The 16,204-nt window shown below is 43.2% G+C and overlaps 1 protein-coding gene across 1 annotated transcript in view; it reads left to right on the top strand.

Moving 5' to 3' along the window:
• TBC1D30 (TBC1 domain family member 30) overlaps nucleotides 1-14,130 on the top strand; it is a 41,422-nt gene extending 27,292 nt beyond the window's left edge. Inside the window, exons 9-12 of the mRNA XM_040637226.1 lie at nucleotides 2,247-2,359; nucleotides 3,833-3,972; nucleotides 6,610-6,816; nucleotides 10,221-14,130. Of these exons, the coding sequence (XP_040493160.1) occupies nucleotides 2,247-2,359; nucleotides 3,833-3,972; nucleotides 6,610-6,816; nucleotides 10,221-11,005 (1,245 nt within the window). The 3' untranslated portion in view covers nucleotides 11,006-14,130. The remainder of the gene's footprint in view (nucleotides 1-2,246; nucleotides 2,360-3,832; nucleotides 3,973-6,609; nucleotides 6,817-10,220) is intronic.
• Nucleotides 14,131-16,204: the final 2,074 nt, after the last annotated feature.

Here is a 16,204-nt window from a genome sequence, read left to right on the forward strand (position 1 = left end):
TGTTAGAAGGGTCTGTAGGTGCTTGGGAAAGCCTACGCCAAAGTGCTTGTCAATAATGATTGTTACCTGGGGGAGTGCTCCGGGGCCATGATGTGGGATCTGCCCTTGGACTGTTCACTCTTTTTTCTTTATTTAAAGATTTATTTATTCATTTGAGAGAGAGCATGCGTACACGAGAGAGAGGTGGGGGGAGGGGCAGAAAGAGAGGGAGAGAAAGAACCCCAAAGAAACTCCTGTGAGCGCGGAGTCCGACACAGGGCTGGATCCCAGGACCTCGAGATTATGACCTGAGTTGAAACCAAGAGTCGGACACTCAACCAACGGAACTACCCAGGAGCCCCTGGACTGTTCACTTTTTTCCATCCGTGATGGCGTGGAAATTACAAGGATGTGGATGCTTGTGCAATAGAAGGATCATGTTTGATGAATTAGTGCTGTCAAAAATTGTCGCCGTCTGCTCTGCAAAATAATGTGTGCCCGTAACTGGAAGCGTTTAAGTGGTGCCTTTGTGACCATCTGTTGGAGATGCTCTAGAGGGAATTTCTACTGCAGAAGGAAGTTGAACTAAATTATGGTCACACGCCTTTCTAGCCCTAAGATTCTATTAGCGCACCATATTTGGCTCTAAGGTGATTCCTAACATGTCTTCCTTGGAATCTGTTGTAAGTCTCTGATTTACGAAGTTGGGGACCTTGAGCTTCTCAGGTACTCTGAGGACTGTGGTGATGTGTGGCGTACATTCCTGGCATACACTTGCCTTCAGATGTGAGACCTTCAAATACGTGAGTGAATATATGCGAAGAAGTACTAGAAACGCATTTGTTTCAGGAGCGCTGATTTCTTCTTTGAAGGACTAACTGAAAGTAAAGGATAGAGGAAGAAAGACCAAAAATAGAGAATGAAAGCACCAGTGGGGCCAGTTTTCTTTTTGGTCAGATGTCTGAAACTGAGTGGAAGCTTGAAGGAGCTTCTAGGAGCCCGGGCCAGTTACGCTGGGGCAGGATGGGGTGAAGTAGGGGCGGGATGGACTTCCCATTCCTTTCTTACCAGCTTCCTTCATGGGGCTGGACAAGGGACTGTTTTGGTAACTTTCTATATGACTGGCAAAAAATAATACACAAGTGAATCTTTAGCTGATTCCCCTACTAATTGTCTTCAGTGAGACATCTGACTTCATTTATAAGCAATTTTGAAATTCCTAGCATTAATAATTTCATCTTTTAAACTTGAATCCAAATGGCAGGGGTTTCTTTTTTTAAATTATCGAGGTATAGTTGACCTCTATAACATTGTTAGTTTTAGGCTAATGGCTTCCTGGGAGAAATGAAACTGTGATTAATATACGTTTTCTGGTGAATAAGTACTTGAAAGATTGAAGAAATATGTTTGGAGCAATTAAATTTTACTAAAATTAAGAGAGCAAACAGGATTACTTTCCTCCTGCTGATAGAGGGATATATAATTTTAAAATTCTGGAGGAGCACAGGTGCTTTTCCCATTTTTATTTATAGATTTTTAACAGCCTCTGCTTTACACCCTGTCACTTTTTTCTTGTTTTTTTTTTTTCTTTAAAAATAACAGCTAACGATTTTCACCTGGAACTCATTCCCAGACATTTGAAAAGGTGGTATCTTTGGAGAAAGCATGCAGCTGGTCACAAGATCATCCACTAGACTTAATTTTGTCCAGAAAGTTGACATTAAATGTCTATAAAAATCATCAAACAAAGCTTTGAAAAATAAGCACTACATATGAAGATAACTGATGGGTACTTTGTTAAAGAAGTAATAGGGGGCGCCTGGGTGGCTCAGTTGGTTAAGCTTCTGGCTCTTGATCTCAGCTCATGTCTTGATCTCGGGGTTGTGAGTTCAGGCCCTGTGTTGGACTCCACGCTGGGTGTGGAGCCTACTTAAAAAAAAAAGGAAGTAATAGGGAGCTGTGAATTACTGAATTACCCCACCTGTCACTTGGGCACGGAGGCAGTCAGACTGCCCCCATCTGCCACCCGTGTTCACCACCTGGAATGCCTAGGCACAGCTAGATTGATTTGAGAACTCACGCATTGCATTTATCAGTATTTTGTTCTTCTCTAAAGCAGGTATTGAAGTAGAATCTCTCCACCTGCTGTATAAGGAGCAGAATCTACCTCTTCACGTCCAAATCATAAAACTGATGTCTTTCCAGGATTGATAAGAATTGTTTTAGGCCACCATTTCAGACTTGGCATTTTTGCTTTTGTTTTTCAGACTGTTTACTCTATGGCTCCATTCCCTTTCCCACAATTGGCAGAGTTGAGGGAAAAATACACCTACAACATTACACCATTCCCAGCCACAGTTAAACCCACCTCAGTTTCTGGGTAAGGTCTCTTTTCCCCTCTGCCTTTTCTTGTTTTTATGATGGATGACTTAGTACAATGTGTTATTGTAACTTCCTATTTGTTAAGACCCAGACGTATATATTCAAAGTATTTCAGTACTTAAAATCTGAATGTCTCTTTCCCAAAGATTTTGATTGAAATTCAAGAGAGAGACTTTTAAACCTGTACTTTCCAAAGAAGATTGGAACATAAACTAAAGGCATTTTAGAAACTTATTTAAAAATATCAAATATTAAACATTTTAATAATTAAAATAGTATAGAACAGGTGCATGAAGAGACCGTGAACTACTTTAAAATGTAAAGACTGAAATTGACAGATATATATGTATAAATTTAGTGTTTGACAACAGCATATCAAATCAATAGTGAAAAATATATTTAAATGGAAAAAATAATAAAATTAGCAGAAGAAAATGTGGAAGAATATCTTTAGTTCATTGGCACTGGGAAGGCCTTAATAACTGCCTCAAAAACACTAGGGAAAAAGTTAAGTACTTTAAAAATAATTTTCTACACAACTGAAAACAGAACAAAACCAAACCACCATGAGCAGGCACAAAAATACTTGTGAAAAAATATTTGTAATTGATATATCTCATATAGAAAGTTCTAGAAATCAATAAGAAAATGACCACCCATTGAAAATGATGAAAGAATGGGAATAGGTAGTTTACATGAGAGGCAACATCACTTGTATGAAGAGAAATGTAGCTTACAACTAGATTGAGGCTCTGTTTTTACCTGTCAGATTGATAAAAATGGAAAAGGTTGATGTGCACTCTGTTGATGAGACTGCACGTTGCTGGTTGGAGGTTAATTATTACAAGATTTGTGGCAGGCAGTTTGGCAGTGTTTCCCCAGATTATTAGTACATATACCCTTTGACCCAGCAATTCTACCTTTATGATTATCCCACAAATATATGTGTACCCCTGCAAAACACAGTACGTATAAGGTTATTTATGTCAGCATTGCTTATAATAGTCTGTGAGTGGAAACCACTCAGGTGTATGTCGTTAGTGGCCCAGGTCCATAACACGGGCTACCTGCATACAATATAATGCAGCAATAAAAACAGGACGAGGAAGCTCTGTGTGTGAATATGGAGAGACTTTTAGGTAAATAGATGCGAGGTACAGAAGAGTGTATATAGTATGCTAATATTTATTCAAAAAGAGGAGAAAAATTAGATTATATAGTTCTATTTGCTTACCTATGCACTGAAGAACCCATCAGAAATTAGTAACAAGGGTCATCTTTGGAAATTAGATGGGGCAGGGGCAGAAGTTGGACAGGGATGGGAGGGAGACGTTTTATATATTAGTTATATGTATACTTATGTATAAAAATTATGTATATGTCATTTAAACCATGTGACTGTATCGTTTATTTTTTAAAAACACCATTATTTTCTTTGAATATTTTTTTTCCTTCTTTTATGTTTTCCAAGACGACACAGTAAGGTCAGAGACAGTGATGAGGAGAACGACCCAGACGATGAAGATGCTATTGCTAATGCTGTGGGGTGTCTTGGACCTTTCAGTGGGCTCCTGGCCCCTGAACTGCAGAAGTACCAAAAGCAAATTAAAGGTAAAGAGGCGGCTTTCTGTGTAGGTGATCTCAATGTATTGGTTCACTATAGCAAAGGTATTATTATTGTGTCTGATAAATGCCTGCTGTTTCCTGGCCTGATTACCAGTATTAAAGGTCTTTATTAAAAGTGTCTTCTGTGTTACTTTATCTTTTTTTTTTTAAGATTTATTTATTTTTGAGAGAGAGAGAGCGCGTGCGTGCGTGCCCACGCGCACATGGCAAAGGGGCAGAAGGAGAGAGAAACCCAAGCAGACTCCGTGCTGAGCATGGAGCCTGAGGCAGGGCTCGATCTCATGACCCTGAGATCACCACCTGAGCCGAAACCAAGAGTTGGTCCCTTCACAGTCTGAGCCACCCAGGTGCCTTTATCATTTAGTAGGATCTCTGTTAGGTGTTGCATACATCATGCATATTTCTTCTTCTTTCTGATGTGTTTTCCTCCCACTTTATCTGATTCCACTTTGTTTGCTCAGTTCCTCAGCTCAGAACCTGGCATATGATAGATGCTTATTACCACCTGCAGTTTAAGTTTAATTGATACAGACTGGCTTCTTTTCCATCATAGAAATGTACTCTGAAACATTAGGATAGCCTCTACTTGAATTTGAGTGATTAGAAACTCATTATCTCATAAGACATTCTGCTGGATCCCTCTGCTTAGCCCCTGGTTTCTAGTTGGGAAGAGATAATCTCCACCAACCAGTTCTTTTAATAGTTCTTTTGAACAAAACAGAACAAGTCTACTCCCTCTTCCACTGGACGTCTCATTAAATCTTTGAGAACAGCCATCATGTCCCCCAAATCCTTCTGTATGGCCCAAGTTCAGAGTTTTTCAAAAGGTATCACTTCCAGAACTTTTAATATTCTGCATATTCACCTTTTAATGCCCTGCTGGTTGGTAGTGTCCCTCTGAATTGGAGGCTATGCTGCATTTGTTTTTTTCTTGTGGAGAATGGACTCCCTGTGGTCTGGACCCCATGGATGTAATGAACTCTTTGGAAGCAGTTCGTGGTCCTCCCACTGTGTTCTTTCCTATCTTGGGTGACGGTTCCTCCTTTAGAACATTTGCTCTACCCCTTCTAGTTTGAAGACCGTTCTCCCTGGTGAAAGAGGACAGAGACCAGAGATGTCAAGCCCTACTGTGTTCTCTTTGCCCTCTGCTAGCCTCCTACTACCTTCTCAGAGTCGTGGGGCTATTTTCTCATTTTTGTTCTTTGTGTTCAGAAGGTTTATTTTTCTTCGGCTGTTTTTTTCTGCTTGTGGAAGTTTTGTGGTAGTCTGTTTCTCAAGCCTTCGCTTGTTTTGAGTTTTAGCCTGCTTTATAGTTTTGGTTCACGTGATTTGGGTGTATGTCCTTGCTGTGTACTCTCATCTCTTTAAATGGATTTTATTTATTTTAATTTTTTAATTTTTTTAAATTTCTATATATTTATTTTATATCAGGCCACATACCAAATATTCTCTTATTTTCATTGATGGTTTTTAAACAACCTAAACTCAGCAAGAGTCCTACTGATTTGTTGTGCCCTCCATCCCTTCTCTTTGTGACCTGAATTTCAGCTTTTGGTGTTTAGCCACGAAATCAATATGTACTTTAACTCTAAATTTTTTGCATCTGCATTTCTGTAGTCTGGGTATGTGTCCTTTTTTTTTTTTTTTTTTTCCTTTTCCCCTTCTGTTTTTCTTTCTGTGTAGCCGTTATGTGCTTCAGGATGATAGGATCACTTTCTCCTAAGTTTTATTGTTAGCCTTTCTTGTCAGTTTTAAGTAAGTTCAGATTAGCAGGTCCCCTCTAATTTTCTTCTCCTCAAAAAGGTGTTTTCAGTGAAAAAGGAAGTAAATTTATCTGATGTTTAGGCTTTATCTGAATAACACTTTTAGTAGATGTTAGCATAGTTGAAATCCCCCATTAATCATTTTTTAAAAGGTTGTTCCCAGGCCACTTTCCCATATTGTGCTAGAAAAGCCTGTGTGGTATGTGTGTACGCTCTCACACAGCACTTATTTCTGCTTCTTTGATGTAATCTCAGTTTTATTTAAGGGCCAAATCTACTAGTTGTAGGCGTCACAGGAGCAGAAACCACATCGGACAAAACACGTATAGTAGACAGCAGGAAATGTTTGTTAAAGGGAAAAAAAAAATTCATTGCCAGAGATGTAGTGATCTGAAATTTTGATGATTTTATAGAATGTTTTGCTGTTTTTACCTTAAAAACTAACTTCTAATGACTGACTAAACTCTCTAATCAGTTCCTTATAAATCCTCACGCAGTTATATGCTAATCTCTAAACGGACTTTAGACACCTGGAGTTCTCTTTTCCTAATGGAATTTTAGAAAATGGCAGTGACTTTCATGTCAGAACAGTTGATCTTCGGTCTACCTAATGATCAAAGTGGTAATAAAAATCCGGCAGTGAACACATACAGCTCATTTCAGAATCCACAGTTAGGCTAAGAAAATGCAGAAATATTTTCAGAGCCAAAGAAAAACACGAACCAGACAAATTGTAGCGAACGTTTTTTTTTGGTGGTTCGAATTAAGATACTACCCCGGAGCATGGTGTCATCAGTGCTCATTTAGTCTCTTTCTCCTCTATGACACCGTGTCCTTCTGTCTCTCCCCTGGAGTGCAGAACCGAACGAAGAACAGAGTCTGCGGTCTAATAACATCGCGGAGCTGAGTCCAGGAGCCATCAATTCCTGTCGAAGTGAATACCATGCAGCTTTCAACAGTATGATGATGGAACGCATGACCACGGACATCAACGCGCTGAAGCGGCAGTATTCTCGGATTAAGAAGAAGCAGCAGCAGCAGGTGCAGCAGGTGTACATCAGGGCAGGTAATGCGATTCTCTGTTTGAATCGATTTCAGGTCTGTGTCAGCTTGTGAAGGAAAGAGCAAGTAGTCCGAGGATAGCCTCCGAATTGCCCCTCTCTGTGGCTCAGCATTCACAAACACAGCTAGCATGAGCTAACAGCACATTTAGCATCTCATTTCTTTTTTTTTTTTTTTTTTTTTAAGATTTTATTTATTTATTTGACAGAGATAGAGACAGCCAGCGAGAGAGGGAACACAAGCAGGGGGAGTGGGAGAGGAAGAAGCAGGCTCATAGCGGAGGAGCCTGATGTGGGGCTCGATCCCATAACGCCGGGATCACGCCCTGAGCTGAAGGCAGACGCTTAACCGCTGTGCCACCCAGGCGCCCCTAGCATCTCATTTCTTATTTTATCAGGCTCTACGGAAGAAAAAGACCATGGGTTCCTTTTAGGTACCAAGAACCAGGCAATCGATGGTATTAAACACCTCTTTACTATGTGTGCTTGTGGAGAGGGGTTGACGACTGATTCAAATGTTGCAAAAGCCATGCAGTCCTTGGACTTGAGACATTTTGGAGCTCTTGCCTCTGGAACGCATTCATCTGGGCGCTAGTCAATTAAGCTATAAGCTATCCACCAGTCATTTAGGTAGTTATATAACTGATAGTTGTGGTCAGAGAAAAAGGAAAAAAAAAATTCCTGTGTCTCACTGATGGGTCGGCTTTGTCTTGGGGGGTCTGCTGAGAAGAACGTAAGTGGGATGCAGTTGGAAATGCTCTTTTCCAAGGACTGTCAAACTGCCTTTTTCTTTTTAAATTCCAAAAATCGCAACGAACAGTCTGCTTTATTCCTTAATACATGCTGATTTGGGAAGTGGTTCGTCTCGTCCTAAGTGAAATCCTAATGATTATGATGCCTGCTTGGTGTTAATCAAACTATGAAGTTGACATGTTTTTAAGAGGCTTGCGAGCCTGTGACTGATCTTGCACAAAAACTGAACTTACCTTCCACTTATAAGGGGGAAGGGGGCGACTTCCCGAAGATTCCTACTTTGACCTGAATCATTAAGAAGGAAAGCTCAAAGGAGACAACGATAGCACTTTAATTTTCAAAATATTGGTTCATACGTATCCTCATTTTGTCCTTAGAGCAAATCTGTGAGGAGGGGAAGGATGGATATTCTTATATCCTTTTAAAAGATGAGAAAATGGTGGCTCAGAAAGGCTTAGCCAGGTTACGTGGCTTTGGTGGGTGGTCAGGCCAGGGCTAGACCCCTGTGTTCTGATTCTTTGTGTAGTCCCTTTTCATACGCAGCATACACATCTATGGGTGGGATGGTGAACAGGGGGTATTACCAGTGGGTATTAAGTCAGCCCAGTGCCTTGTACTCTAGTCAGGGATCCGTGAACTATGCGCCACAGGTCAAATCCTGCTAGCTGCCTGTTTTTATAAATAAAGTTTTATTGGAACACAGGCATGCCCATTTATTTACATATTGTCTATGACTACTTTTGCACAACAGTAAGGTATTTACAGTCAGGTCCTTTACAGGAAAAGTTTGCTGACTCTTCTCTAGATCATAGTTTATGTGCTTCTTTTTAGGGAGAGATTGTTGCTCAAAGGCAAAGTTCTAGAGCATTGCTTCTGAAACTTCAGTGTGCATATAAATCACTTGGCGATCTGTTAAAACGAAGAATCTGTTTCAGCAAGTTTGGGGTGAAGCTGAGATTATGCATTTCCAACAAGGTCCTAGGTGATGCCAGTGCTGCTGGGTGGGGATCCCACTTTGAGCAGCAAGCTTTTAGAGGCGATGGTATACGGTGGGATTAGCAGTGCAGGTGGGAGTGGTAGCACGTGACCTCAGCTTCTGAGATGTAAAGGAAGGTGGTGAGGATGGTGGCTGAGGGACCAACTTCCCAGGTTAGGGAGGACAGGAAGTTAGGGCCTTTTGGACCTCATAGCTTCTGTTTTTGTGGAGCAATTGGAGATAAAGTCATTTGCTTGGGAGTAAGCTGGGGGACTAAGGTGGGAGAGTAGAGAAAGTAAGGAAGCTTTGGATAGGTCATTGGATGGAATGGAAGAGGGAAAGGAAAAGATTGTTCAGTGGCTTTGAGGACCCAACAAAATAGGAAATTAATGAATTTGAAGGGCTTTCAGTCCACCTGTCTGTGTGGTCCCCCCAGCTTTTTCGAAAAGATAATGTGATTTGTGGGTCCAGGGTTGGGATTTTGCCAGGCATAAAGTCATGGGGATGTGGAGAGTGTGTGGTTTTTGATGAAGCAGCAGTCCCAGAGATCAGCCATGCATCTAGCCTGGTAGGGGTGTAAGTGACCCAGACACAGACGAGGGTGATGGGATGGTTGAAAGATCAAAGAACCAAGGTCTTTTTGTTTCAGTACCATAGATGGCTCTATTGAGAGCCCGAGTGCTAGAAGAGTCAAAGAGAAGAATAGGAGAGTTAAATATTTTTCAGGTAAGGTAGATCTGAGTGATGAGGTTTGGGATAGGATGGGGGTGGTTGAAGAAGTATGAGGATGGGTCAGTCAGAGAAACACTAAAGTAACTGAGGGGGGTGATAGAATATGGGGTGAACAGGAGAGAGTTGTCAGCATTTTCAGTAAGGACTGGAGTGTGGCCAGAGGTAGATGACAGTAGTCGAGAAGCGTAGAAGTGAGTTCAGCTGATGACATGGACGTCAGGAGGAAGGTCGTTCACACAAAGGTGGTGGGGCCTTCTCCCTGGGGCCGTGTGTGTTTGAGCATCATCTGAAATAGGGGCTTGGTTGTAGCCACGGGAGGAGGAGGACAATAATACTATCAACAGTGCCCTCCAGGAGAACACAACTTTTGGTGCTTTCCAGTTTTCGATCTGCTTTCAAAGTGCATTGAGGAACCAGGAATGGATTTTCGTAGCTAGGCCCAGGCATCGGGGAGCAGTGACTTCACTGCGTTATTACCACCTTCTTATCACTTCTCTCATCCTGCTGTCTCTCACTTCATAATACACAGTATGTTCTTTTCCTACCTCTCAGAAACTAACAGCTGATAATCCATATGGTCATAGTGTTTGACTTATTTTAGAAAAGTCTTCTAAGATTTTCTAGATACAAGGCCTCTGCCATTGTTTCTCAGAGACAAAAACTCTTGGGAAGGAACAGTAGAGTGTCTGCCCTTGAGTTAGTAATGAGGGGCTGGAGTCCGCTTCTTCTGTATCCTTAGCCTCGTGTGTCCCCCTCTCTGAAGAGGACGGAATAGGCACAGTGGGCTCTAGGGTTGAATTCAGTTTTTGTTCCCTTCAGTCACATGGCCTTGCCAAAACCTGGGAAGTATACGGGCAGGATCGGGGGACAAGCTGTCTGTGATTCCTATGCCACGACGGATGGTTTCTCTGTGGTCTGTTTCATCCAAACTTTCACCGTTTCTTTCAGACAAAGGGCCAGTGACCAGCATTCTCCCATCTCAGGTAAACAACTCTCCAGTTATCAACCACCTTCTCTTAGGAAAGAAGATGAAAATGTCAAACAGACCTGCCAAGAATGCTGTCGTACACATCCCTGGTCACACAGGAGGCAAAACGTCTCCTGTCCCCTATGAAGACCTGAAGACAAAGCTCAACTCCCCATGGCGAACTCACATCCGAGTCCACAAAAAGAATATGACGAGGACCAAGAGTCAGCTGGGCTGCGGGGACACCGTTGGGCTCATAGAGGAGCAGAATGAGGGCTGCAAGACTAACGGCCTGGGGGCAGCGGAGGCTTCCTCCAGTTGTGTAGCAACAGCTGGAAAAGAGGGCAGCTGTTCTGAAGGCAGCACAGGGAGGACGATCGAAGGGCAGTCTCCGGAGCCTGTGTTCGGGGATGCCGCTGCCGGTGTGTCCGAGGTCCAGGTGAAGTTAGAAGCCTTGGAACTGAACCGGAGGGATACCGCTGCTGTCCCCGAGCCCAAGGCACACCCGCCCTGCCAACAGCACTTCCCGGAGCGGCCTGATGCCCCTGGTGAAAACAAAGCCCCCAGCAAGCCTCCCCAGGGCAGCCACCCAAAAGCGCCCATCTTCAGCCCTTTCCCCAGCGTCAAACCACTGCGGAAGTCAGCCACCGCCAGGAATTTGGGGTTATATGGTCCTACTGAAAGAACCCCAACCGTGCACTTTCCTCACATGAGCAGGAGTTTCAGCAAATCGGGTGGTGGAAACAGTAGCACTAAGAAACGATGACGGCCCTCAGAAACTGAATCCCGATTCACCTTCTCGTGGCCGTATAAGGGTTCCAGCGGAATGGCTCGTAAGAGTTTCGACTGTCCAGCGAAAACGAATAGATAGGTTCAGAGATGAACACCAGTCCGTGAAAAGGGGAACTGGAAGTTTTGTAATGGAGCTAGAATAGGTACGTGTCCCCACCCACCGATAACTGATCCAGTGAATTCTCGTGGCGGAATAAATATCGTAGTTTTAAAGTGTGAAGTTTTCCCAATTTTTCATTGTGAGTTGTTTAGATAAGACTGTGCATCTAGACTGTTAACCCCTCTTCCTTCTTCCTGTGCTGAGGGCCTTCAGGGTCCCTGTGACCACACTCCCCCCAAACCTTCTGGTTCTCTGGGTGTTACTGACCCTTGAGCATGCACAAACTAGCTTGCTAGAACAGAAACTGTAAAAAGGATGTAAGTTTCTTAGTTTGCAAAAAACTTCCCGATTTCCCTCTCCCTGCCCCACCGAGGGAATGTTTGTGTGTGTGTTTTTCTTCAGTAGTTTTTTCAGCCAGTCTCAAGATTGTTTTTTTTTTTTTTATTCTTATGCTACAGTGCAGGAGAAAAATGTAGATAGCCTTTCTATTTCTGCCTGCAAAATGAAGAAAACCTCTATCTGTTGAAATTTAGGTTGGTCCTCCAACTCGAAGATCTTATGCAGTGAACACACATGGGATATGCATTAAACAAGCGCCCTGAGCAGCTTGCTGATTCCACGAAGCTTTTCCCAAGATTCCTCTTCTCCTCTTCCGAAGAGTTACGGTCCTCAGTGGTGGGATGCCTCGATGGGCTCCACACGGAGCTGGTCCCGCATCTTCCGCCACATAGCTCATTTACCTACCAGCTCTTCACGGCAGATGCCGCGAGGCCCCTGCTATTCAAAAGCCAGAACATAGCACCTGCAATTCTGTTACTTGAATTTTGTGCTTTTTCGATTGGAGTACTTTGTTGAGGACTTTGTTACTTGAACACTGCCTTTCTTGAGAGAAGGCGTTAGTGCTTTTAGCTCTCTCTTACCCACCTCTTCCCCGGTCCCAGCGGGTCAGAGACAGCACCTGTTATTTCCACTATGCAGATGGGAACTCTGAGCCACAACAGAGGTGAGGTAGCACCTCTGACCCTCACGGTAAATACCCCTGGTATTCAGTGTGACTGTGCCAGCGCCGTAGGCGGATTTAATGTGCTTTGTACACAGATGCATTGGCTACATGGGTTCTAAAAACCAAGACCGGGAAGCCATTCACGATGCTCCCTCCCGACTCGGAGGACCTTTCTCCAGATGTTACAGAGCCCTGCGATGGCGTTTCACAAAACCAGCTCTAACCTTTTTACTCAAAAAGGTGGTTCATTTTAAAAATGTTTCACGCAGCTGTCATTTGTCTGAACAAAGGCTCACGCCACAGTCCCTTTCTCTTACTGTCATTAGAAGAATAGACTCAGCATCTTTAGCCTTATCTCTGAAAGACCTTGGCCATGCTTGCAGGCCTAGTGTTGATGCAGTCGATGTTAATTTGAGCTAATTGGGTTGCCAGTTCTGAAACCAAAGCTATAATTTTAGAGAGGGCTTTTACTATGAGAGGTATTAATTTTTATAATAGAGAATGTGGTTGTGTGGGCTCTTTTGAACAGAAAACACAAGAATGACATACAGTGAGAAAAGCCATTTTATCCCTTCTGTGGTATTTTTACCCCCAAAGGAGCCAAAGATGGAAAATATGACTAATAAGTCATTGCGGTTTTGGTCTTGAATTCTGTGCCGTCTGAAGTTAGCATGCAGCTTCTTAAAAAGCAGCGATGCCCACCACCTCTGTCTTAGGAAGAGTGTAGGTGGAATGTTGGGCTTACTTTGCATTCCACCCCCAGGGGATGAGACCCACTGCATTTTCCAAAGTTAAGCAAATGATATGATTTTCTTCCATCTGCTAAAACTTTACAGATAAGAATGATTCCACCTTATATTCTTTTCTCCTCCCCCGACCCACATGAGTCAGAACAGACTCATCCCTTTGAGGGACGTCTGACTCGAATAGAGAATTGTTCTTTCTTCTCTTGAGGGGGCTTGCTGCTCCCTGAGGGTCTGGGCTTGGGGAGGCGGGGCGTGGGGTGGAGCCCACTCGCCACCCTCCTGAGGATGGCGCTGTTGCTGTCTACAAAGCGTCTTGGCATTAGCGCATGCCCCGCCCGTTTCCCGGTGTTGGTCTTTCTGAGAAAGGGCTGGATGCGATGGCACGTGCTTTGGAATAAGCATTGATCCCAAATGAAGGAAAGAAGAAATGAAAGTGTAATAGTCCTTTGAGGTAAAAATGACCTTGTCAGGATTTTAAAAACCGACGGATTTCTGTGGAAGCACGCTCTGTACCAATAACGTGCATGCATTGTACCATGTACTCACAATGTGAATTGGTCAATTTTGGAGCCTTGCCACCTTTAGAAAATGAAGACATGCGCAGTAGCCTGAACCACACAGCATGTGCAAAGACCAGTATGGACTTGTTATCGTCCCTGTGTATTGGACACTGTGCAAGCACCAGAAATACTTACCAAGTAGCAGTTTCTTTATTTCTAGCTATGTCTGTCCCGTCAACACTTGTGCGGGGAGCCGGCTCCTTCCGATGCTTCTGCACCTCAGTACTCTTAACAAAAGCCTCCAGATGATTTAAACCTAGTTTGTAATGTTGACCTCTGGGCTGTCACTGAAACACTGTATTCCTTTTTTGGGTCTCTGTTGTTGTTCTGCAGAATTGTACTGATTACAGAGATATGTGCATAAAGATTCTCATTGTAGCTGTTGTGCCGTTTTCTCTCCGAGCGCATGCATAGAATATTGTCGTGCCATTGACATTCCTCTTCAACTTTCCCCCCTCGCTGGTCACGTGATCCGGGGACCCGCCCAATAAGCTCCATCCCTTCCTGTCTAATCACTGGGTTGCGAGGTGGTCTGTGACCTTTGGCGAACTTGGCAGAACAGCGGGTTCCTGAGTATGAGTAAAGGGAGAGTTTTTTTTAAGAATGTGTGTGGCAATGTATGTGTGTGTATAAAAGTAACCTTTAGATTTGTCATTTTCCTTTGTTTTAATAAAACAGAACAATAAGAATGCAACTTAGCTTCCTGGTCTTGTGGATCCTAGATGACTGGAGAGTTGTGACCACGTGTATAGCTGCAGCCTGCTTCCCTCCTAAAGTCTCCCTTGACTCTTTCTCTCTTTCTTTCTTTCTTTTTTTTTTTTTTTAAGATTTTATTTATTTATTTGACAGAGAGAGAGAGAGACAGCCAGCGAGAGAGGGAACACAAGCAGGGGGAGTGGGAGAGGAAGAAGCAGGCTCATAGCGGAGGAGCCTGATGTGGGGCGCGATCCCATAACGCCGGGATCACGCCCTGAGCCGAAGGCAGACACTTCACCACTGCACCACTGCATCACCCAGGCTCCCCTCCCTTGACTCTTTCTAAGCCACTTTTTTGCTGCCTACAGCAACCATTTGAGGCAGTATTTAAAACACAGTATTTTTCCTAATTAAAAAAGTAGCATGTATTTTAAGAAAATTTGCAAAACAGAGCGTAAGGAATCGTCAGTATCCTGGTACGGGCTTTTCCAGTATGTTCTTGTTTGTGTGCTGTGTGTAGACACACACCAAAAGGTAGATTAGAGCTGTCGTTCCAGTAAATGCTCTTATACGGCATCATTTTCAGCGACTGTAGGCCATCACGTGTTCAGGCCAGAATTCACATCAGCAGTTGTCAGGTGGTTCCCGTTCACAGGAAGTTCTTGAGAGAGCGCCCCTTAGTACTTACATCTTTGCGTACAGCCTTAACTGTCTCCTCCGGGTATGTTCACCGAGGTGGTGGTGCTGGGTCAGGAAGTATGAACATCTCTAAGTCCTGAATAGTGTCCAGTTGCTGCCCTTAAAGTTGAGCTTCGCATACAAGCCGCGAATGAGAATGCCTGTTTCTCTAACCCTCGGATGAGGCAGCAGTCTCTTTTTTTTTCTTCTATCTTTTTTTCTAGGACCTCCAGTATTGATAGAAGCAGTGACAACGGGCATTCATATCTCATTCCTGGCTTTTAAGGGAACCATTAAGTAAGATGTTTGCTGAGATTTCTGGTAGGTATCTTTTATCAGGTTAAGGAAATTACCTTTTATTCTTTGCTCACGAAAAGGTTTTCAAAAAATCCTTAGGTACAGTTGACCTTGAACCACAGGAGTTTGAGCTCCTCAGGTCCACTTATATGTGGACTTATTTGATAAACACAGTACTGTCAATACATTTTTTCCTTATGATTTTGCTAACATTTTCTCTTCTCTAGCTTACTTAATTGTAAGAATACAGTGTATAATGCATATAACATACAAAATATGTGTTAATTGACCTAATGTTATTGGTAAAACTTCTGGCCAACAGTAGGCTATTAGTAGTTAAGTTTTGGGGGAGTCGGAAGTTATATATGGATTTTTGACTGTGCTTCTAACCCTTGTGTTGCTCAATGGTCAACTGTATTGAACTTCATCAAATGATCTCCAGTTGTGTCCTTTGAGAAGAAAGTAGTGTTTGGGATTTGAACTTGAACTTGAGAAAATAAGCATTACCAGGTTTTATCGAAGAGTAGTAGATATTTTAGAGTTGGAGGTGATGGCAGTAAAAGTTTTATGTGCAAATTTTCATCGCAGTCAATTTACTAGTAGAAATTTGGAAAGAATGTAAACCTCTGAGAATGGGGGAAATGGTTGGTTGGGTGAATTATGGCTCGTCCGTAAAATGGAAATGCAGTGGCCCACGAGTGTTTGGCCCATTGAAATGATTATTATCATTACCCACTTAAAGCAGTTTGAAGTCAGCAAAATCTGGCGTCATAGAGCCACTGGGATACAGCTGTGGATGGGAGGCCCTTACTGGATGGTGGTGAAAAGTAGGCAGAAAGAACCAGGCAGTCGTTCTTTCACAAAAGCAGCCCGTACTCAATTAAATGGGGACTGAATGGAGACTGGGAGACTGTAGGGTTGGATAAGCTCCCAAGAGCTTTCCAGTTGGCTGTCTCCTGAACCTGAGTCTACATCCTTCCTGGAGCTCAGCTCTGCTCAGACCCACTGACGACCTGACGACCTCCATCCCGTCCTCTTCACCTCCTCCAGCACCTCCTAATCCTTATTTGATTGCCCTACTCTGTAGCCCAGG

Source organism: Ursus maritimus, unplaced genomic scaffold, assembly GCF_017311325.1.
Source record: "Ursus maritimus isolate PB19 unplaced genomic scaffold, ASM1731132v1 scaffold_21, whole genome shotgun sequence".
NCBI lineage: Eukaryota > Metazoa > Chordata > Mammalia > Carnivora > Ursidae > Ursus > Ursus maritimus.